General features: G+C 41.0%; 1 protein-coding gene across 1 annotated transcript; it reads left to right on the top strand.

Annotated features, from left to right (window-relative positions):
• The first annotated feature begins 372 nt into the window (after positions 1–372).
• On the top strand, positions 373–17,781 carry clcn7 (Cl-/H+ antiporter 7). The gene is made up of 25 exons (XM_085403364.1): positions 373–616; positions 1,768–1,845; positions 6,003–6,068; positions 6,475–6,540; positions 6,682–6,814; positions 6,960–7,069; positions 7,466–7,546; positions 7,633–7,695; positions 7,820–7,903; positions 8,076–8,169; positions 9,041–9,105; positions 9,324–9,440; positions 9,535–9,589; positions 10,087–10,147; positions 11,409–11,550; positions 12,301–12,394; positions 12,475–12,647; positions 13,000–13,051; positions 13,157–13,284; positions 13,934–14,019; positions 14,136–14,268; positions 14,562–14,621; positions 14,707–14,883; positions 16,176–16,256; positions 16,397–17,781. The coding sequence occupies exons 1-25, from the start codon at positions 503–505 to the stop codon at positions 16,481–16,483; spliced, it is 2,400 nt and encodes a 799-aa protein (XP_085259490.1). The 5' UTR covers positions 373–502; the 3' UTR covers positions 16,484–17,781.
• The last annotated feature ends 3,848 nt before the right edge of the window (positions 17,782–21,629 follow it).

The raw sequence follows: 21,629 nt of genomic DNA, 5'->3' as shown, positions 1-21,629 counted from the left end.
GTTAATAACAGGCATAACCTCTACGTTCTTTGTAGACATGTTAACTAACAAGTATTATTATTATATATATTTAAAATGAAGGGAACAAACTTTGGAGCTGCAACAAGTTAAAGGCACTCCCATTTCCTCTGAAATGGTAAAGTCTGGCTGCGTTAGAGTTCAGATGAAAATAATACAGTTTACTTCCATATACAGTCTTTAGTCACCTAATTATTGTTTATAATATAATATAATATAATATAATATAATATAATATAATATAATATAATATAATATAATTTTTTGCCATAACTTTCTGGAGTCTGAAATACTGAAAAACGTCAAATCCCAGCAGCCAACGCGCCCCAGGATTGTTTTTGACCCTGCACGCGAACCTTACAAAGCGTCACGAGTTGCAGAAATGATCATGGGGAGTTGAGAGAGAATAATAGTTGTTAGGCAACGACGGCTGACGTTAATGAAGCGAACTATTGACAGCTCGGCGTATTAGCGGGGAGCCACCATGGCTAACATCACCAAGAAAGTGTCGTGGTCCAGCCGGGGCGACGACTCCGGTTTGACCGGGGAGGGGACACCGTTACTCAACGGCTCTGAGATACCGAAACCTTCCAGACAGGTTAGCATGGTGGCTAATTTACCTTAACAGCTATTACCTCCGCTGCTTCCCAAAGAAGATGCTGTGTCATGTTTTATTAGCTATCCTAGGCTTATGTTGAGTCATGTTTATAAATACTGCATGGGCTATGAATGCTTTTAATCATTTTAATGCACGGCCGCGCACACAGTTTTTACTGAGGTGTTGTTGATGTCTGGTGACTGTTACTCATATAGCAGCAACATGACTTGACCCAGAGTGCATTTGAGCATAAAGTCAAATGAATTGAGGATGGAAGTGTGCAAGAATTCACGAAGACGGCGAGTACACATCAAAACAAGAGAAAACCACCAAACATGCAGAGTGTGTTTTGGTTTGCAATTCTGGATGGTAAATGCAACCACAAGTTTTGTTTGTGACTGGGTTTAGAGGGCGAAAGTAATAGAATTAGGCCTATTCAAATAAAGTACATGATGCTCATAATTTGTTTCAGTCCTCCTGGAAAATAATCAGATTATTGCTAGTCATTCGCTGTTACTTCCATTATTTCCTAACCTGTTTGACGCTGGAAAACATCCTGGGACAAATTGGATTACCTGGGCTACAGGTAAACTGTAATGTGACTGCTTTGGGAAGTGTGATTATCCCAGCACGATCCAGTTACAAGACCTGCAGACGTCTGCCTGTCAGAGTAATACTGAAATATTCTGGAAAATCCAACTTCCTTTTTTTACTGTTACCGTTTCTGCCTGTGTGGCATTAGCCAACATGAAAGTAGAGTCTCACGTTAATCCCCTTCCAAATATGCGCATCCAAAAATGGATGTTTTCTCATTTGCATCAGAAAATGTACAGGTATGGAAAAGAACATGCTTTTTGTGTGCATTTTCTGTTGTAGATTTTTTGTTTGTTTTGAAGTCGAATATTTCTTCAATAAAGGGAGCAATAGAGAGCTTCTTACTCTTAAAAATCTTACCCGACATGTATAATTTCATATGAGTCCAACATCAAAAGATGTCCAAAAATAGACTTTAGTCTCCAAGGAGAGGGGAGAAGACTCTTGTGTTAGTTTCTTAAATGGATACCAGCAGTTAACAATGTAACATATCATCCTGAAAAGTCCTACACATGGCCATACTCATATATTTATGTTGTTGTCTGTGATGTCTTTAGCTGTCCGGATCAGGCAGTGTATTTCGGATAGGCAGATTCAGCACGGTGGATTTGGAAGATGATATAACATCAGAAGAGGTAAAGTTTGAGCTCCCAACATCTCCGCTCTCTCTTTGTCTTTTTCTCTTCTATTTCCCTTTATTAGCAGTTCTTGTTTTAGCCTCTTAGACCACGATAATCTTTCCCAGCATTCCCCAGCAAATCACTGCAGTTGTGACTAATGCAATTCAGCCACATGCTCATATTTGTTTACTGTGCCAATGCCTTGACTGAGATAAAGTTGAAGGTTGAGACTGAGCTGCTTCCCTCTGAATGATTTGGGAAAACCTACACAGAAATTAGTCGCTCACCAGCCAGAATAGTCCAGTGATGCTTGACTCACTAGGGGAACGTGATTGGAAACTGTCTGCTGGTTTCCACTGTGAGGCACTGCAAATAGCAAATTGATCAAGTCCATGCATTTGAATATATGTTCATTACATTCATTCATTACATTTTACTTAACTACTTCTTTGCAGGCTTAGGATACTTAAACCAGGACAAGAAATCCTCATACATACACTCTGACACACAGGACCACATACTGATACTTGAGCCTCTGTTAGCACGACAGGATGTCCCATCTGTTCTGCTTCTTCACACAAACCATCTGATTCAGTTATGTTTTCATTGGCTGACTGGCTGGAATATGATTTCAGGCTTGTGATTTGCTTGAGTATGATAAACAAAATGTTATTTCCAGCTTGTTTGTGGCTCTGTGAAAGTAATTTCTTTACTTAGTTGCATGCTGCACAGATGGATGGCAAGCTAAAGCGTAATTTATGGTGCTGCAAATGTGTCCTTCTGCCTACGTGTTTATATTTGGACAGGGAGAGGGGTTTTCACACATCGCAGATGTGCTCTTGTGTAGCCTCACAAGATCCTGTCGTCTCGCTGCGGGAAGCGGATGATGTATGCATTTGCTGAGTTTGATTAGCTAACAAGTGGGCTGGAATAGGGAAGGGAGTGACAGTGGAGGTCACTGAATATCCAAAAAAAACCCATCTGTGTAGGTTCTCAATCATCCAGGTTAGAGCATGGCGATATGACCAAAAATATTTATCTCGATATAGATTTGAAAATTTGCGATAACGATATAACTGACGATATAATTGACACTAGACAAGATACTTTACAACTCCACAACTTTATTTGTGCAAAAAAAAAAAAAAATCAAGGTATTTTCAAATTAAACGAGCAGCTGTTTTTTATGTGCATTAAAGTTATATAAAAATTTAACAGTGCAAATGCAAATTCCTTGCTGAAAGTTTAACCAAAAGAATCAGAATCAGAATCAGAAAGGGTTTTATTGCCAAATGTTGAGCAGGTTTACAACATTAGGAAATTGCTGCGGTGCTTCAGTGCAAACATACTGTCATAAATTGCGCTTAAATAGACATGAAAAAATAAAAGTAAGAATAAGAATTAAAAGTGCTACGTAGAAAGATATGTGCATGAGATATACATGAGATATATACATGAGAATAAGAATTAAAAGTGCTACGTAGAAAGATATATACATGAGTGCAGGTGGTGATCAGTGCCAAACATGGAATGATGCAGTGAACACAGCGTAGGGTCATGTGTTAGTGGTGGGAACAGTCGTACGTTTATTGTTCATGTGTCCAACAGCAGAGGGGAAGAAACTGTTCTTATGGCGAGAGGTTCTGGTGCGAATGGACCGGAGCCTCCTGCCTGAGGGGAGCAGGTCAAACAGACTGTGTCCAGGGTGAGAAGGGTCAGCTGAGATCCGAGCTGCACGCCCCAGTGTCCTGGACGTGTACAGGTCCTGCAGAGATGGGAGTCTGCAGCCAATCACCTTCTCAGCAGAGCGCACAACACGCTGCAGTCTCTGTTTGTCCCTGATAGTGGCTCCAGCGTACCACACGGTGATGGAGGAGGTGAGGATGGACTCGATGATTGCGGTGTAGAATTGCATCATCGTCCGTGTTGGCAGGTTGAATTTCTTCAGCTGCCTCAGGAAGTACATCCTCTGCTGGGCTTTCTTGATGACGGAGGTGATGGTGGGCTCCCACTTCAGGTCCTGGGTGATGGTGGTACCCAGGAAGCGGAATGAGTCCACAGAGGTGATGGGGGTGTCAGTCAGGATGATGGGGGGGAGTGGGGCTGTGTGCTTCCTGAAGTCCACAATAATCTCCACTGTCTTCTGGGCATTCAGCACCAGGTTGTTGTGGCTGCACCAGGACACCAGACGTTCAACCTCCCTCCTGTCAGACTCATTCCCGTCCGAGATGAGCCCAATAACGGTGGTGTCATCTGCGAACTTGATTAGCTTGACAGACTGGTGGGTGGAGGTGCAGCAGTTGGTGTACATGGAGAAGAGCAGAGGAGAAAGAACACAGCCCTGAGGGGAGCCGGTGCTGATGGTCCGAGAGTCTGAGACATTCTTTCCCAGCCTCACATGCTGCTTCCTGTCCGTCAGGAAGTCAGTGATCCACCGGCAGATGGGATCAGGCACATTCATCTGGGAAAGCTTGCCTCGGAGATGGTCTGGAAGGATGGTGTTGAAGGCAGAGCTGAAGTCCACAAACAGGATCCTGGCGTAGGTTCCTGGGGAGTCCAGATGCTGCAGGATGAAGTGTAGGGCCATGTTGATGGCGTCATCTACAGACTTGTTGGCTCTGTATGCAAACTGCAGGGGGTCCAGGAGGGGGGCCGTGAGGGTCTTGAGATGGGAGAGAACTAGGCGCTCAAATGACTTCATGACCACAGATGTCAGAGCCACGGGTCTGTAGTCATTTAGTCCAGTGATCCTAGGTTTCTTGGGGACAGGGATTATGGTAGAGGACTTGAAGCAGGCAGGCACATGACATGCCTGCAGTGAGGAGTTGAAAATGCCAGAAAACACTGGGGCCAGCTCGTTTGCACAGTGTCTGAGGGTGGCAGGAGACACACCGTCTGGGCCGGGAGCTTTTCGAGCATTCAGACTCTTAAACTGCTTCCTCACATCTGCTTCATGAATATGAAGAGTTGTGGTGGGAGGAGGTGGTGTGAAATCCTCTTTTGTGTGGGGTGAGGAGGGGGGTGTTGTAGGTGAACAGTTTGAAGGTGGTGATGGCTCTATGGAGGGGGGAGAGGTGGGGGAATTAGTGTCCAAAGTGCCTCTATTGTTGGGGCCGTTGGAGGTGTGAAGGCTGCCTGATGGCATTTCCAAAGGCATTTCCAGTGGAAATTGGCCGACATATCCTCAGCATAACCGTGTATAATATCCACAAAACTTAAAAAGAGGTTATACACACACAATACTGTAATACTATGCTGAAGCACAGTACGTATCACTCCGCGAGGCTCCTGCCTACGATAGCCGTAATGCTCCGACAATCCATCAAGCGGTGCGGGTTTGTAGCTTAGCAAAGTCGTACTAAAACATTTGGCAGATTTTTGAGCGCCGTGTACATAAAATCATTTCGAGGTCAGTAAACACAACCAGAATTCATACATAAGGCACACGGGATTATAAGGGGCACTGTCGATTTTCAGAAAAATCGAAGAATTGATTTTAAGTGTGCCGTATTTTCCAAAAAACGCGGTAATAACGAAGGTCCGCTAGCATGCTCTACCAAAATTAGTGCTTTGTTGTGTATCTGATGGACGAAAGCTAAACCAGTTCATCACCACTGAAATTGCAGCATTTTTATAAAGCAATTCTGGTTCATCCGTTTCATTCAACAATCCGCTTTCGCCCTTCTCACTCTCTGTCGCCGGCACGCTTTTTCCGCCATGTGCATATGAAAACAAAGGCACTGCCATTGCGCGTTTTACAATTCATCAGCAATTCATCCACCAGGAATTTACTGTCATCTGTGATTCCTTGTATTGATGCTAAGATTATGATTGATGCTACAATTATTATTGTAGCTTCATTTCTAGAGAAGTACATGTGTGGTTATGGCGTAGGTTACACTGTAGTGTTTCAGAGGGGTTTGTGGTTACAGCTATGATGTAGACTTTCTGGAGAAACTGGCTGGGATTGAGTTGTTAAGAAAACTTTTGATTGTCAAACCTGTCCCCTAATTTTCTTCTGAGTAAGAAAAAATGCATCTGATGCTTGTGATTCATTGTTCCACTCCCTGCTGCTGTATGTAAAATGTTTTAATGGCAGTAAAATAGTTTCCAGCCACATAACTGAGGTCAGAGGTGATGCGTTAATGCTTTTTTTTCCTCGCCCCCTGCAGGACCCTATTAGGGGCCGACCGAAAGAGATCCCACACAACGAGAAGCTGCTGTCACTTAAATATGAGGTAAAACTGCTGTTAACCAATCAGAATCCTGTGTTTCTGATAAGTCTTGAATAAGCTGGATTACACTTGGTTACTTTGATGTTTTCACAAGACGTGAAAATGTCCTTTTTTGCCATCTTAAGGAAGAAACTAAAGACTGAGCCAGCTATAAAGATGCAACTGTTTGTAATGTTCTTAAGCAAAGTGGAACTGTCAGTACTTCAGGAGATATGCTTTGTATTGTCTTTGAAATTTTGTATATACATCTAAAAAATGCACACAAAAATTGGTCAGATTTTTGGATGTCAGTTTCTTTAAATAGATTATACAATTGAACCTAGCAGGAAGAGCTTTTGTGTGGGTGTTGTTTTTTTTTACAGATGTATTTGAATAAATGAAATGTATTCATCTGTCTGTTTCATTGTAGAGTCTGGATTATGACAACATTGAAAACCAGCTCTTTCTTGAAGAGGAGAGAAGAATGAGTCCCATGGTGAGTGGTGCAGGAATCTTTTGCAGAAATGGTAGTTTGCCTGGGCTCTGTATGAACTCCATTATTTTCTTTCTGTCTCGAGTCTTGTGTCTGGCTGCTTTATCCTGCATCACTTCTTGTCTTCTCATCTTGTGTTTTTAGGGTTTCCGCTGTCTGGAGATCAGTCGTTGGGTAATCTGCGGTCTGATTGGCATTCTAACGGGTCTCATCGCCTGTTTTATAGACATTATGGTGGAGAAACTGGCTGGGTACAAATATCAAGTTATTAAAGAGAGTATCCTTTAGACGTGTACAGCTTTTTAGTCCTATTTTTTAGTACCACGTAAATATGCAAGGCTTAAGGAACTTTAATTTTTCTCCAAATCACTCAAGTGATTTCAGGAAAAAAAGGACACTTCCTTGACTCTGAGCCTTCACAGACATTGAAAAGTTTACAGAGGTGGGTGGGCTGTCTATTTCTCTCATCCTCTGGGCCGTTCTCAACTGTGCCTTCGTCCTGGTGGGGGGCATCATGGTTGCGTTTTTTGAGGTAAGACAGAAAGCAAAAATATTCTTGACCTTTTCTGATTAGCCTAAATTTTGAATTGGAACCACTTCTTCCCCATTTGTGTGGTTTAATAATAACATTCCTCAAGTGCAAGAATGGGTTTTGGAGAAGTGTGACATAAAAGCTTTTGCTTTTTTTCCCCTTTTTTGTTGCTCTATTACATATTCCTTAGCTACAAACTATTCAAATCGTTGTGGAAGTGAAGATTTTTGGTTAGTAATAGCACGTCTGTCAATGTCTGAGTCCTTCTTTGAAATACTGATAATTTAAGCTAAATGTGTTTCTGTTTTTGTGACAGTGCGGTTTACTAGCATGTGATGAGGCACTGTGTGTACCACGAGTCTTCACATGTATCTTTTCCTGTTCTTTCTCTTGTAGCCAATAGCAGCTGGAAGTGGTATTCCTCAGATAAAATGTTACCTAAATGGAGTCAAGATTCCCAGGGTGGTACGGCTCAAGGTACGGCCACGTAAAATACCAGTAACTTAGAATAATGGCTACACTAGATCCACCTTTACATCTTTATGTCCCGTTGTTCTTTGTAGACGCTGGTGGTGAAAGTGATTGGCGTTATATGTTCAGTAGCTGGCGGTCTTGCTGTTGGAAAGGTAAACTATATTAAAATCCTTCATCTTTTTGTAAACATACACTCAAACTGTGTTCTAAACACATTTGAAACACATTTTTAAAAAAGCTTTTAAAGCTGTCCTCTTGTTTGCCCACGATCGTCAGGAAGGTCCCATGATTCACTCTGGTGGTGTTGTAGCTGCGGGAGTCTCACAGGGCAGAAGCACCTCCTTAAAACGGGACTTCAAGGTAAGCGTGTGTTGAGATCCTGAACACTAACATGCTTGTGGGTCACAGTATATATTTAGTGTGTCACATCGATTGACATTGTGACAAACTCCATATATCATAATATACTAAGTTTGTGTGTGTTTGACAATAGGAGTGGTTAATAATATGAAATATATGTGTGTTTGTGTAGATGTTTGAATACTTCCGGAGAGACACAGAAAAGAGGGACTTTGTTTCTGCTGGAGCTGCTGCTGGAGTTTCTGCTGCTTTTGGGGCACCAGTTGGTAAAAACACATAATCTGCTTTTGCTGTGTGTGAAGTTTAGCTGCTTTAAGCTCTACAACAGTATGATTATATATGCCCACACTAAAAGCAAACAAAAAATAATAGTTTGCATAATAAGATCTTTAGAAGTCTTAAATTTGATGCACTGGGATCTACAGAAACCCTCTGACATACTCTTATTAGTCTGTTGATAACTGCCTGCTGTGATTATAAAGCTGCCTTGTGCATGTTGATCAGGTTATCGTGTGAAGAGTGCTGCTGTGATCACGCTTGCTAACTCTGGATTAGTTTAAGGGTGTTATCACACCTGTAGTTTGTTTACTCTGGTCCGAATCAGCTGAGTAAAAATTTGTAGATTAACCCTGTGGTTTGGTTTGTTTTCACACAGAAAAATCCAAGTGAACTGAAATGTGTCACTGGAAACCACATGAGAATGTTCAGTCCACTCATTTGCCAGATGTGTTAATAAAATAATAATAGGGTTAATAAAAATTAAATACAAGAAGAAGGTGCTGTGTGAGAAAACCAGTAATTTATGTTTACTTAACAGCTAGCTGTTAACCCGTACAGACGTTTGCACATCTATAGCACCTTCTTGTGTTGAGAATACAAAGCACACAGGGCAACGGGACATTTTTAAGCTCAAACTTTAACATACACCTGGTAGTTGGCTTGGATCATGTTCACACCATAAACAAACTGACACTACCTCCTCCGAAGGGTCTCTGTGTGGTTGTTTTGGTCTGCACACAAGTGTGTTTTGTCACTTCTCCAAGTCACTTTTTCAGTCTGAAGGAAAAAACAAACAAAATGAATATATAAAAATGTAATGCTATTCTGGTTTCTAAACTCTCTTTCTGTGGTCGACAGGCGGAGTTTTGTTCTCTCTAGAGGAGGGAGCTTCTTTCTGGAACCAGATGCTCACATGGAGGATAGTAAGTCATGAAATGAGCATTAACCCCTATTAGTGAGCACAATATGTTGAATCAACAGCATTTCATCCAGAAGTCTAATAAATTGAACTGAATATCTTTACTGTCATTGTCGCTTAAACAACAAAATTAAAAAGTTGGCTAAAAGATTGATTAAAACACAAGTGGATAAGTTTTAGTATTTCCTACATCTCCTAAATGCTTGCTCTCCTCCTCTGCAGTTCTTTGCCTCCATGATCTCCACCTTCACACTGAACTTCTTCCTCAGTATCTATCATGGCAAACCAGGAGACCTTTCCAATCCAGGTCTCATTAACTTTGGACGCTTTGAAAGTGATGTAAGAGACTTACATTAAACATAAACAGTGTGCTTTTTGAGGTTAATTAATTTTTGTGGTCAATGTAAAAGCACCGACTTTTGTCTCTTTTCAGAGTGTGGCCTATTACTACTACGAGATTCCTTTGTTCATGTGTATGGGAGCTTTAGGTAAAGTTTTTTTGTTTTGTTTTTAATTTCTACAAATATGCACAATTCTTCATGTGGTCCATTTTGGTATACACTATCAGCTACAACCTAAAACCAATGATGCCTAGAGGTGGCATTTCCTGCCACTAATCTTCCCTAGAAGCACAGTGCCCCCCAACACATAACATGAGCTGCTCGGGAATAGTTCACTGCATAATCAGAGACCCCAAACACTGAATAGGAATGAGAATCATCGTCTAATTCTTTGCCAGTTCCGCATCAACTCATCAGTCACACTCATTTGCATCCAACCTTTCCAGTTTCTTTGATCAATATTTTTCTTTTCTTCTTATTTTCCTGAGAGTTGCATATTGCAAATCGATCATCAGTCCTGCACCCAGTGGGTGTCACTTCTAAATGTTTCTCAGACTGATGACAATACCACTGTTCTATTTCACTTACACTATCGCTCCTGTTTATTCATTTCATTAATTTGTTTCCGTTCCTGTCCTGTGCAGGTGGGTTGTTGGGAGCGCTCTTTAATTCACTCAACTACTGGCTGACTATCTTCAGGATCAGGTAAAGTTTAGATAGGACTCAAGCAAATGCAAACCAAACTGTCATTAACTCAGAAAGGAAATATTTCAGCAAAGGTTGTGAATAAAGAAGAGCATGTGTGTGCATTGTGCCAACAAAAACATCACATGGAGAGCTTGAAAATGTTGTTGGTTGACACAGACTGGGTGGGGTGCGAGATGAGGTTTTTTAAGAGAAGACTTAAAATGGATTCTCGGAAGTTTGTGATTGACATGTGTAAAAATAGCCTCAGTATAAGAACAGGTACGATCACCGGGAGGCTGACTAATGTGGGAGACGACTCGTACTGAGAAGTGTTCCTGGCTTCCTGCTCTGGAGCTGGCTGATATAAATGTACTCAGATCTTAATATAATACACACTGTGTGTAGTTTGCTAATGCTTATTCATTCTCAATCATAATCAAAACATTAAATCCAACTGTCATGACACCAGATTTTTAATAAATGAGTGTCAGTTTATTTACAATATTAATTGACAGGAAATGGGGAAACAGGTGGTCTGAGGATTTGATTTCATATCTGCAATTTTTATACTCTTTCCACGGTGGAAAGTCTGTATTAAGAGAAAGGGAGAGAGGAGGCATGCCCGATTTGGTCACGTCAGTCACACGGCTCTGTCTGTAAGCGCAGAAACCCGACTTACCTGCTGTTCCTTCTGTGTGCGAGAGTAACCAGTAAGACGAGAGATGACTTGTGGTGAGGAGCTAAAACTGCTTAATGGCTTGTTTCGAGGCTGTGAGTGCACTGAGGTGCTGCACAGGCCCAGTATAAGATAAATGAGGAAAATTTTGATATGCAACTCTTAACCCTCCAAATAAGCCTAATGGATCCTTTTAAAAAAACAACCAAAAAAAGAAAGACTTAATTGAAGCAGTCTGAAAACAAAACAAAGTTTATCTTTAATATTTCTTTAAAGATAAACTTGAAAATAAAATATTTGCCTGGCTGGACGGTCTTGTTTCTAAAAATAACTCCTCTGGTCTGAGTCTAAGGAAGTCTGTATTTCTGTCACATTTCTGAGCAGTAATTACACTCGACATTTCCAGTCACATGGCCTGAAGAGACACAAAGTCAAAGAAGCTTAGTTTCCCTCTCACCTGTTTTTATTGGACTAAGAGCTGCTTTTTTTATTTGGGAAAGTCCAAACTGAGAGATCAGCAATGTGTCAGCATTTTAGCGCAGAGCAGATTAGGGCGTGGCGTTGTACATGAAAATGTCTAAATTTAATGTGTCTGTGTGTTAGGTATGTGCATCGCCCATGTTTGCAAGTGATGGAGGCCTTGTTGGTGGCTGCTGTGACCGCAGCAGTGTCATTCACCATGATTTATTTTTCCAACGACTGTCAGCCTCTGGGGCCCGAGCGCAATGAGGAGTACTCACTGCAGGTACACCCACATTCGTTTCCACTTGACTGAAAACACTCTCTCGCTGCTTTTTTCGATTTAGATGATGATGCATAATAACGCTAAATATGGGTCACAGTGTTACAGCAGAGCCGGGCAGGATTAGTTTTAAGATGGACGGGGAGATGGTGAAATGTGTGACAAAGCAAATTAAGACCAGTACGTGCAGATTTGTAGAGGACCCTGCTCATAATGATCCTTGGCACTTCCTACTTTTTAACCTCACAGTAAAGTTTCATTTCAATAAAGTTTACCAGCATGGCGTAAAAACGGTACTTTAAAGGGATCTAAGGGGATGCAGGATGTTTCTCTCATAGAGTGCAACATTTTAAGAATTTATGTATTACCATGAAAATTGGTTGAGACATTCAGATGTCTCTTTTATATTCAATCATTCCCATGTTTGCTGCTAATTAGAAAACAGAATGTCCGGGAACAGTTTTGGTTCAGTGCACTGTGACTGAGACTAGCTGTAGATTAGAAGCTCAGATGATGGAAGCAATACCAGATTTAAATGTTATAATAGTTTATGCTTTTATAGATTTTTTTTTTTTTTTTCACTTCTGATTGGGTAGCAAAATTGTGACATCATGTTTGTATTTAGGCACTGTGGGCATCCGATTCCTAATAAAATCAGACGTGATAAGCAGTTTTTCTGTTTCTGTCTTAAGCCCTTCATTTTGTGGCTCTTGAGTATTTTGTGCCATGCATCATTTTTCTGTCTCTGTTTAGTTGTTTTGTGCAGATGGCGAGTATAATTCCATGGCTACAGCATTTTTTAACACTCCTGAGAGAAGCGTTCGTAGTCTCTTCCACTATCAGCCGGGTAAGATGGTGCACTATTGTAGTGACTTTGTTTAAACCATTATACTCTCACTAATTACTTTCTTTGTTTGTGTTTTAAAGGAAGTTACAACCCTATGACACTGGGTTTGTTTACTCTGACCTATTTCTTCCTGGCGTGTTGGACATACGGCCTGGCAGTGTCTGCTGGTGTCTTCATCCCGTCTCTTCTAATAGGAGCAGCTTGGGGGAGGCTGTGTGGGATACTGCTTGCCTCTTTCACTCCCACTAGCCCGGTTGGTGCTCCTCACAGTGACATTTGTTTTAGTTCCCATTTTGAAAACTAGCTAAATTTAATGGAGCTGACCCAACAAGTTAACATGACCGGTATCATGGACAGTATTAGCAAAGCAGTGGAAGAAAATAGTCTTTATTTAAAAAAAAAAAAAGAGAACTTTTAATTACTTCACAAACCTTCCTACTAAACTTGCTAGCATTATTGTGTTATTAAAAATATGGGATAGGGAAATAGGTGTTATCTGAAACATGTTAAATGCATATTTTTATTAATTTGTCTAGATTATTGTTACATTAAGCTAATATGCCAATTAACATGTGTTAAAGACTTTGCTCCATGTATTTTCATAGATTTGGGCTGATCCTGGTAAATATGCTTTGATTGGAGCTGCAGCACAGTTAGGTGAGTAACTGTCACTTTAAAAAAAATTTTTTGTAATTTTATGTATATTGTTGTAAATATTTAAATTTGTTCTACAATGTGCTGCATACTTCCTCCTCTCTGCAGGTGGCATTGTAAGAATGACTCTCAGTTTGACTGTCATCATGGTGGAGGCAACTGGAAACGTCACATACGGCCTTCCCATAATGCTCGTTCTCATGATTGCCAAAATAGTGGGAGACTACTTTCAGGAGGTGAGTGAAGTCACAGACACAACCTACTCCTCACTCCACACTGCTGAAGTTAGTCCAGTGTAGGGTGATCAGATCCCAGCATAATAAATGCTACTGTATTTTATCTGAATGCAAGTGCTTAGTAAATGCATTTAGCGTAAATTTCAATTTCATTTAATACATTAGTCTTTTGTAAACCTATATTTTCCTTTTCTGTTGAGAGGAGATAAAAAATAAAGTTTTTGTTTGTCTGACAGCAGACACTTTGTCCTAACCTGCTGGAATAATTGGAGATTTATCTGAACGTCACGACCACGCCTCAGACACTTACCTTCTGGTTCCATACCTATACATTGGCTTCCTGCACTGTAGGCTTTTTGTTCTCATTTTCGTGCCCAACCCTCCCCCCGCTTTTCTCAGTTCTTACACGACTCATTTGTACCCGGGGGTTTGGTCGGCCTGGAAGTCCTCACTGAGGCCTTCCACAAAACCTCAGTCTCAGGCTTAGAGAGTAGAATCCAACCACTGTAACCTTTCAAGAAACCTTGCGGATTGAATTGAGGATGTTGTCCTTGCTGGTGAAATTGCAGTTGGATCTACTGTGTACAGTTTATGATAGGAAAGTAAGGCACAGACAGCATCTCTAACCACTCTTATTTTCCTGCTTTAGGGTTTATACGACATTCACATCAAGTTGCAGAGTGTTCCCTTCCTGCACTGGGAGGCTCCTGCCACCTCCCACTGGCTGACTGCCAGGTAGGATGGATGGATGAACTTGTGTTTGTTTTTCTCACTGTTTCTTTTATTTTATAATCAGTACTTGCACTCTTGTTGTTTACCTTCTTATCACCATTGTCCTCCTCGCTGTCCAGAGAGGTGATGAGTTCTCCAGTCACCTGCTTCAACAGGATAGAGAAGGTGGGAACAATCGTGGACGTCCTTAGCAACACATCAACAAATCACAATGGCTTCCCTGTTGTCGTGCAGGTTTTGGATAGTGATGAGGTAACTGTTTGAATGTTTGTTTGTTTTTCTGTTGAAAGTTTGTGTTTGAGGTGTTAAAGGGTTGCTCGCTGCTAAGTAGTTGGTTTTGTTTCTTAACAAAAGGTCGTGTTAAGGTGTTTGTAGTCAAATCCGTGGAAAGCGTTGTTTTTGTGTCTCTTTGTGTCAATTTTTGGCACCACTTTAGCAAAGTACATAAGCTACTTTAAGAGCAGATTGGAGTTGACGCAGGAGAAAAATGTGAGACATGTTGCCCTGCAGTGTAAGAGATTATTAACACCTTCCTCTTCACTCAGCCAGCAAAACTCTGCGGTCTCATCCTGCGCTCTCAGCTGATTGTTCTTCTCAAACACAAGGTAACAGCTGATCTGCGATCTGATACGAGAGCCTGTAAAACCTGATTGCAGTTAGGCCAGTTTGCACCATCTTCTTTCCTGCCAGGTGTTTGTGGAGTTGGCCCGGTCCCGGCTGTCTCAGAGGAAGCTCCAGCTGAAAGACTTCAGAGACGCCTACCCCCGCTTTCCCCCAATCCAAAGCATCCATGTCTCCCAGGACGAGAGAGAATGCATGATGGACCTCACTGAGTTTATGAATCCAACACCTTACACTGTACCACAGGTAACAGATGCAGTAACTGCAGTTGTGCAAGCACCAACAAATTTGATTAGACTTGTAAGTTGAGACTGCTGCTGCAAAATGTTAAATTTGTGGGTTTACAGTTTTCTTTTCATTCTTTCATTAAAATGCTTTTCAGGATGGTTTTTGATGTTTTGTTTGAATGAAGTCAAACTAGGGCTGCTCGATTATGGCAAAAATGATCATCACGATTATTTTCACTGAAATTGAGATCTCGATTATTTGACGATATTTATTTAACAATAACAATGTATTGAATAATGGCTTTAAAGATTGTCAAAACAAATAATATAAAATAGTGTGCAAATACTGATAACGGTGCAAATGTTTGCAATATAAAAAATAAATGAAAAATGTAAACATCTATGTTTAGTGAACTTCAAAATACTGCATAATATTTATGCATACAAATAACCAAACATCAAGGCAAGCTGTGTAGCCACACAATGCACAATTGTATCAAACTGACACTGAGGTATGTCAACTAAAGTTGCTGCTTGAACACAAATAAAATAAAACATTGAAAGTACAATACAACTTTATTTGTATAGCACATTTAAAAGACCAGTGGTACACCAAAGTGCTTTACAATAAAAACAGGAAAATTAAGACAATAAATAAAAGACTATTAACAAAGTACCACATATGTCATTAGGTTAAGGGCACTAATTATACAACAATAAAAGGGAATATAAGAACAAAGTTACTAAGAACAGATATAGCTAAAAGATAAAGTACATAAATAAGAAATTGAACCAAATTTAAAATAGGGACACTAACTTACTAAAAGTAGTAACTTTTATAAGAAATAAATAAAAACTAGTAGGCCCAAGTCCCATACAATCTCAAAACGGCTCAACAAAACATGGTTCCTGCAACCTCTCAAAGGTTTTTAGCCAAAAACGCCAGCTTATTGACATGATCAGGCTTCAGGGATGCACGCAGGCACTTGACAACATTTCCACCAGTGCTGAAGACTATTTCTGATGAGGCGCTTGTGGCTGGGATGCAAAAATATCCTCTCCTCTCCAAATAACTTCTGCTTAGCTTTCCGAGCTTCCCTCGGGTCCTCTTAATTGTTGCGACGCGTGTTCGAAACGAGAGGTGCGCTCGATTTGCCACACGGAGCAGCGCGAGAGTAAAGCACGAGGGAGGTGCTAATAATCGGCTCAGTCATTTTTAATGATCGTTGAAAGCCCAGATCGTAATTTCGATTAAAATTCGATTAATTGAGCAGCCCTGAGTCAAACTTTAACAAATCGTTCTGTCTGCAGGATACATCACTCCCCCGTGTGTTTAAGCTGTTCAGAGCCCTGGGACTGAGACACCTGGTGGTGGCAGATGATGTGAACAGGGTAAGACGGTGTGTTTATGTTTCAGTGTAAAGGATTTTTGTTTGGTTGTATTTCCCCACATACTTCACATTTATTTTGCTATGATGATTGTCCTGATTAGTTTTTTTTTTTTTTTTTCTTTGGTTTGTCACCTCCTGCAGGTGATTGGACTGGTGACAAGGAAGGACTTGGCCAGATATCATCTGGGCAAACATGGGCTGGAGGAGCTGCAGCTTGCCCAGACATAGTGTGCCCACATACACACGCCCATAGACTGACCACATGTTGCCTCAGAAGCTGTTGACCATCCGTTTGGCAGCCCAGAAGGACGCCTTCAAGGGCCAAAGATCTCTTTTTTGAATAATTCTAAAAAACATCCACCCCTCTGTTAACGCTGAGTGACGGCATTTTCTTCTAAAGGATTCAAATTAATAGTTTTTCCAGGATAATTCCAGGAACTGTATTTTATTTAATAATTCACCAGATTTTTGCGCTGAGGCAACAAATGATGCTTGACTTTCTTGTCTTTTATTCTTAATCGTTTTGGTTGTTTAGTTGTTTTTCACACACTTTTACAGAGTTTTACACACACACACACACACACACACACACACACACACACACACGCACGTCAATGGCCCCAAATAAAGTTGGACTGGATCAGTTAGAATGAAAATCAATTTGCTTATATTCTAAACAAATCTGTTTAATTTTTGTTAACTTGGAAAATATTTTGCATTGTTAGCCACAGCATTTAAACCAGTGACGGATGAAGTGAATCACTCATCTCAGCAGCGTTGTGCTGGGAAACACTGTTGCAGACTGAGCATGCTCCCTCATTGTAACAGACTACATGGAAAAAATACTCATGAGCAGCATGATAAATAACCCGAGGTGTTGACCCAGCCTCCAAACTTCCAAGTTTTTAATCCAGTCAAGGATCCGTGGAACCCATCGGATCACCCCTGAGAACCCACTCCCCAACCATCAGCTCCCAAAGGATTTTCTTAGTGCATTTCTACTGTTGTTAGTCCCATTCTGCCTCCCTACTTTCATAAACTGTTAAATGTTAGTTCCTTCATGAGGTTGTGTAGCTGGATGCTGTGGAAATGCAGGTGTACAGGATGGTAACTTGCTTCAGATTGTGTGCTTCAGATTTTATATTCCTGCTGCTGCGCTACAGGATACTTTGAAGTGTTTTGCTTAGAAAATCTGATTGTGAGTTGTCGTGTTCAAGAGCTGGTTTAAAGCACAGCTACCGACCACTGAAGGTTTGCAATGATATCTGTGTTTGTGTAGTTTTGCACTGAAAGACTGCTGTTATTTATTGTACTACTTAGATTGGTACTCAAAGGTACTTTTTCCACCTCTGAAGGTTTGCACTTTGACCTGCTACTGAAGACTTCCCACGAGTGTCCCTATTGGAGCTCTGTATGAATGTAAACAATAGTGTGCCACATATCTTCTTTGCTACCCTGACAACACATTTTTCTTATTGATTGTAATCGTGTCTGTTTGTATTTCTAACACTTCAGTCAGCAGTGTTGTCGATTTCTTTGGGCTTTTATTGTTTTTACCCTTCCAGATGTAAACATGCAAATGTTGCTCTATTTTATGGATAAACCTTTTTGTGAATGAATAAAGTTTTAACTATTATCATACAACTCTTTTGTACATTTAAGAATGAGTCCAGGCACTTTTCTTTTCAAGCTCCATAGACCGGTGGTTTTCAACTACTGTGCCATAGTAGTATACCAGTGTGCCATCGCAAATTATTTCACTTCAATTAATTGGCCCAAAAGATACAATTTAATAATTACTGCCAATAATCATTGTTGGGCATCTGTGCTTTCACTGCAGTGACTTGTAGTAATTACCACCCACCTGACATGAACGAGTAATTACTAGTCAACTGTTTGCACAAAATACTAGTCCTTAGTTTAGTTCTGTATTATATAAGATGTCCGTCCCAGTCTAAGAGGATCAAATTTCTACGAATGTTTGTCACAGGATCCCAGACACAGAACAGCAGCACATAAACCCTCTGTCCCAAAAATGGACATCAGGGAAGAGCTGGGTCGTATTTGGGAAAGAATGAAGTCAGAAAGGGTGCCTTGCACTCTTGAAGATGTGTTTGTTAATATTTTGGGGGAAACATCCAACCCTCCCACTCCCTTTTCCCCACCTCCTCCTCCTGCTTTCCCTGCTGGACCAGCTGCCCTGCCTCACCCAGCAGCAGGCAGAGTAGAGGATCTGTTACCTACACCCTCCTGAGATCCGCTCTTCTGTCTGAGCACCAACGTTCATGTATAGTTGCTCCAATCACCATGCAGCCATCTCACATGTACAGTCAGCCAGGCACAGCTAGCCAAGGACAGGTGAGACACTCAGACAGTTGTCGTTAGATTTTTATTGATAAAGGTGCTTGAACCTGTTGGATGCTTCAGGCTAATGAAAGAAAAACAGTTTAGTTTGCATGTTTCTGTGCTGTTTATCATTATTAGTCTTTGAAATGCTGGACTAAGTGTCAGTATTATGGATTTTTGTCCTTCTCCATCTCTCCACACAATCTACTGTATCAGTTGCCTGTAAACAACATCCCATCGGCAACAACAGCAGCTGTTCTTCCAGCTCCTCCACCCCACAGCTGCGCTCCAAAGTCAGTTTCTCTGCTGCGTTTTCTCACTGATCTGCAGGTGTGTGTGTGAATTATTAAAATCAGCCTCCTTTAATGGTGTCGCCTTACATTCAGTTTCACAGCGTTACTCGTGTTTTTAAAGTACTTTCCTCACAGTTGTACACGGTGGTAACACATGCTCTCACTCTGGGTTTTATTCCTGTTGAAGCAGCAAGCATCAAACCAAACAGGGTACAGACCAGGCTTACATTAAGAAGCCCCCAAATGCCTTCATGCTGTACCTTAAAGAGCAGAGGCCAAAGGTCAAAGCAGAGCTAAATATCAGTAACAGTGCAGCTGTGAATGCAGCTGTGGGAGAGAGAGTAAGTGTGTAACTCTGAATATATTTATGCATCTCTTAATGTGCATGTGTACCAGCTGTCCTGTAGTCATGTGTAGTAGCAGTGTGGCTGTGTATACGAGCTGACAGTGTGTTCTTGTGATCTTCTATTCACAGTGGAAGTCGCTCTCAAAGGAGGAGCAGAAAATAGATTTTTCTGAATCAGTGTGAAGCCGTCTCCTTGCCCACTCAGCCTCAGTGTCATTCCTTTCACCAGGTAACCTCTGCACCGGTCTTCAAGAAAATCAGACCAACCCTTCTTCTCATGAATTCATCTGCATTATTGGCCTCCTCTGCTGCACCCAATGCACTCCAGACAGAGGCCACCCTCTTCAGGAACATTGGAGAAGATTCTCTATCAATGCTTGAACGTCTTGATCTCCTCCCGGTTACTCCACAATCTCAGCAGCCCTTCTCTTGTCATTCAGATCTCGCTTATGGGGAGTCAGTTAAATTTAGATTTAACTGGCCTTTCTTTAGCACTGCACTTTATAAACTTATGTTACTGAACTGTGTTATCATTTCTGTAAATAAATAAAAAAACAACAAAAGAGGCTTCTTTCAGTTTGTACAGCAGGATGGGAGGGTATAGAAGAACTTGTTCATTACTGATCCTTTGAAGTGGCCCCGCAAAACAGTTCTTTTTACATTTTCAAACATATACCACCCGTCTGTCTGTGTCCACTAGGTGTAAGGGAAAAGCTAGATATAAACTAGCTTGAGAAAATTGTCTCAGGCAGTCAGAGGTGTTACTGTTAGGTGGAGCTGCCCCTCACATAAACGCTTTGCAACTATTTTCACTAAAACCTTTTTTTCCCAAATGAGCATATTTGTGAAAGTTAAATGTAATGCAATCAAAGTTCATTTCCATGTGAGCATTGCTAGACACTGATAACAAAAACATAGTGCCAAGTACGTTGCAAGAGCCAAACATCACAAGTGTCCTTAGAAAATCTGGACTGATGACATCTCATAAAGCTGAGAACTGTGAGAAAGATCAGGTAACAAGAAAGATAAAGGTCCAGTCCAACCATCTTCCTGCAGAATCCCTGACTCACTTCCTCCCAAGCTGTGCCTTTATATTTACTTATTTAGGATTTCCATTAGTTGCAACCAGTGTTGGGAAGGTTACTTTTAAAATGTATTCCATTACAGAATACATGCCCCAAAATGTATTCTGTAACGTATTCCGTTACGTTACTCAATGACAGTAACGTATTCTGAATACTTTGGATTACTTAATATATTATCATGCTTTTTACAACAACGTGAATGTACTATTGCTGTGTGATTTATTACTATTACTGAAGGTCCGCGACTCCGAACTGTAGTAAAGGGACCTCTGACTAATACGGCGGGGTCCCTGTCGGCTCTTAGCCGAAAAATAGCTTTACTTTGTTGTGTGGGTCAATTTTTCTTGCGAGAGACAGAGAGAGGCGTTGAAAGACTGCTCCAACGGAACTTATTGTTTTCGGAGGAAAACACGAACACGGTGTACAGTCGAGTCTTAATAGCTTGCTTACAACTGGGCTTGTCAAGCACTCTTCTTGACTGCAGTGGTTATTATTATATTTACATGCTTCCAGCTCCCGTTTTTCCTCGACGACAACTCGTACCTTTCCACTCCCCTTTTTCTCCCTCCTCGCGCTCACAGACCCATAACGTGTATGGCAGTCCATTCTCCCTGCAACACGGACTACACTGCCCATGATGCTACATTCTTTAGAGCTATGCTTGTAGCATTCTGCCTGTTAGCTTAGCACAACAACAACAACAACGAAAAGGCGCTCTCTCACCCAGGAAACACACAGTCGCAGAGAGAGAGCGTTGCCCTGTAACCATGGCAACCGTAACGCTGCTGCCTGGAACAACAGAACGTAGCTGTCAAACAAAACCCAAACAGTCCTGACCCGCGACAAAATGAAACAGGAAAGTATAGCAGTGTAATCCATTTATTTCAACAAAGTAACTGTATTCTGAATACCACCAGTGTTGTTATTTTTACACTTCTAGATTTCATCTATTACACAACTCTTCATTATATTTGATCAGCAGGATCCAAACATGAAGTGAGGGGGAAAAAAACACATCAGGCAGCCAGGTACTTTATTCATTTTATTGGCATGTTCAAACCCTGCTTCTTAATCAAAGTCATAAATATAGCTGATCCCAAGTTTTTAATCATATATACCAGTTTGAAATTCAAATGTTGTTTGTGGTACTTGATGGGATTTTAAGGGGGAAAATCCCCCCAAAATTGTAGAATAATAGTGTGAAAAATAGAAATTTTTCATGCCATTATTAGAAATAGTGGACAGATGAACTTTGTACACCACATCAGTGCTCTGTACACTCACTGGCCACTTTGTTAGATACA

This window comes from Rhamphochromis longiceps, linkage group LG4, assembly GCF_057381845.1.
Source record: "Rhamphochromis longiceps isolate RC_006_pf linkage group LG4, R_longiceps_female_GT1.1, whole genome shotgun sequence".
NCBI lineage: Eukaryota > Metazoa > Chordata > Actinopteri > Cichliformes > Cichlidae > Rhamphochromis > Rhamphochromis longiceps.
The sequence above is the reverse complement of the archived record's forward strand: the minus strand, read 5'-3'. Positions and strand labels throughout refer to the sequence as shown.

What these genes read in the sequence shown, in the direction of transcription:
- clcn7 (XM_085403364.1), top strand. Translation starts at nt 503, where the DNA reads ATGGCTAACATCACCAAGAAAGTGTCGTGGTCCAGCCGGGGCGACGAC. An exon ending in ATGAGGAGTACTCACTGCAG is followed by an intron (nt 11,551 to 12,300) that starts GTACACCCACAT and finishes GTCTCTGTTTAG; the next exon opens with TTGTTTTGTGCAGATGGCGA. An exon ending in AGGTTTTGGATAGTGATGAG is followed by an intron (nt 14,269 to 14,561) that starts GTAACTGTTTGA and finishes CTCTTCACTCAG; the next exon opens with CCAGCAAAACTCTGCGGTCT.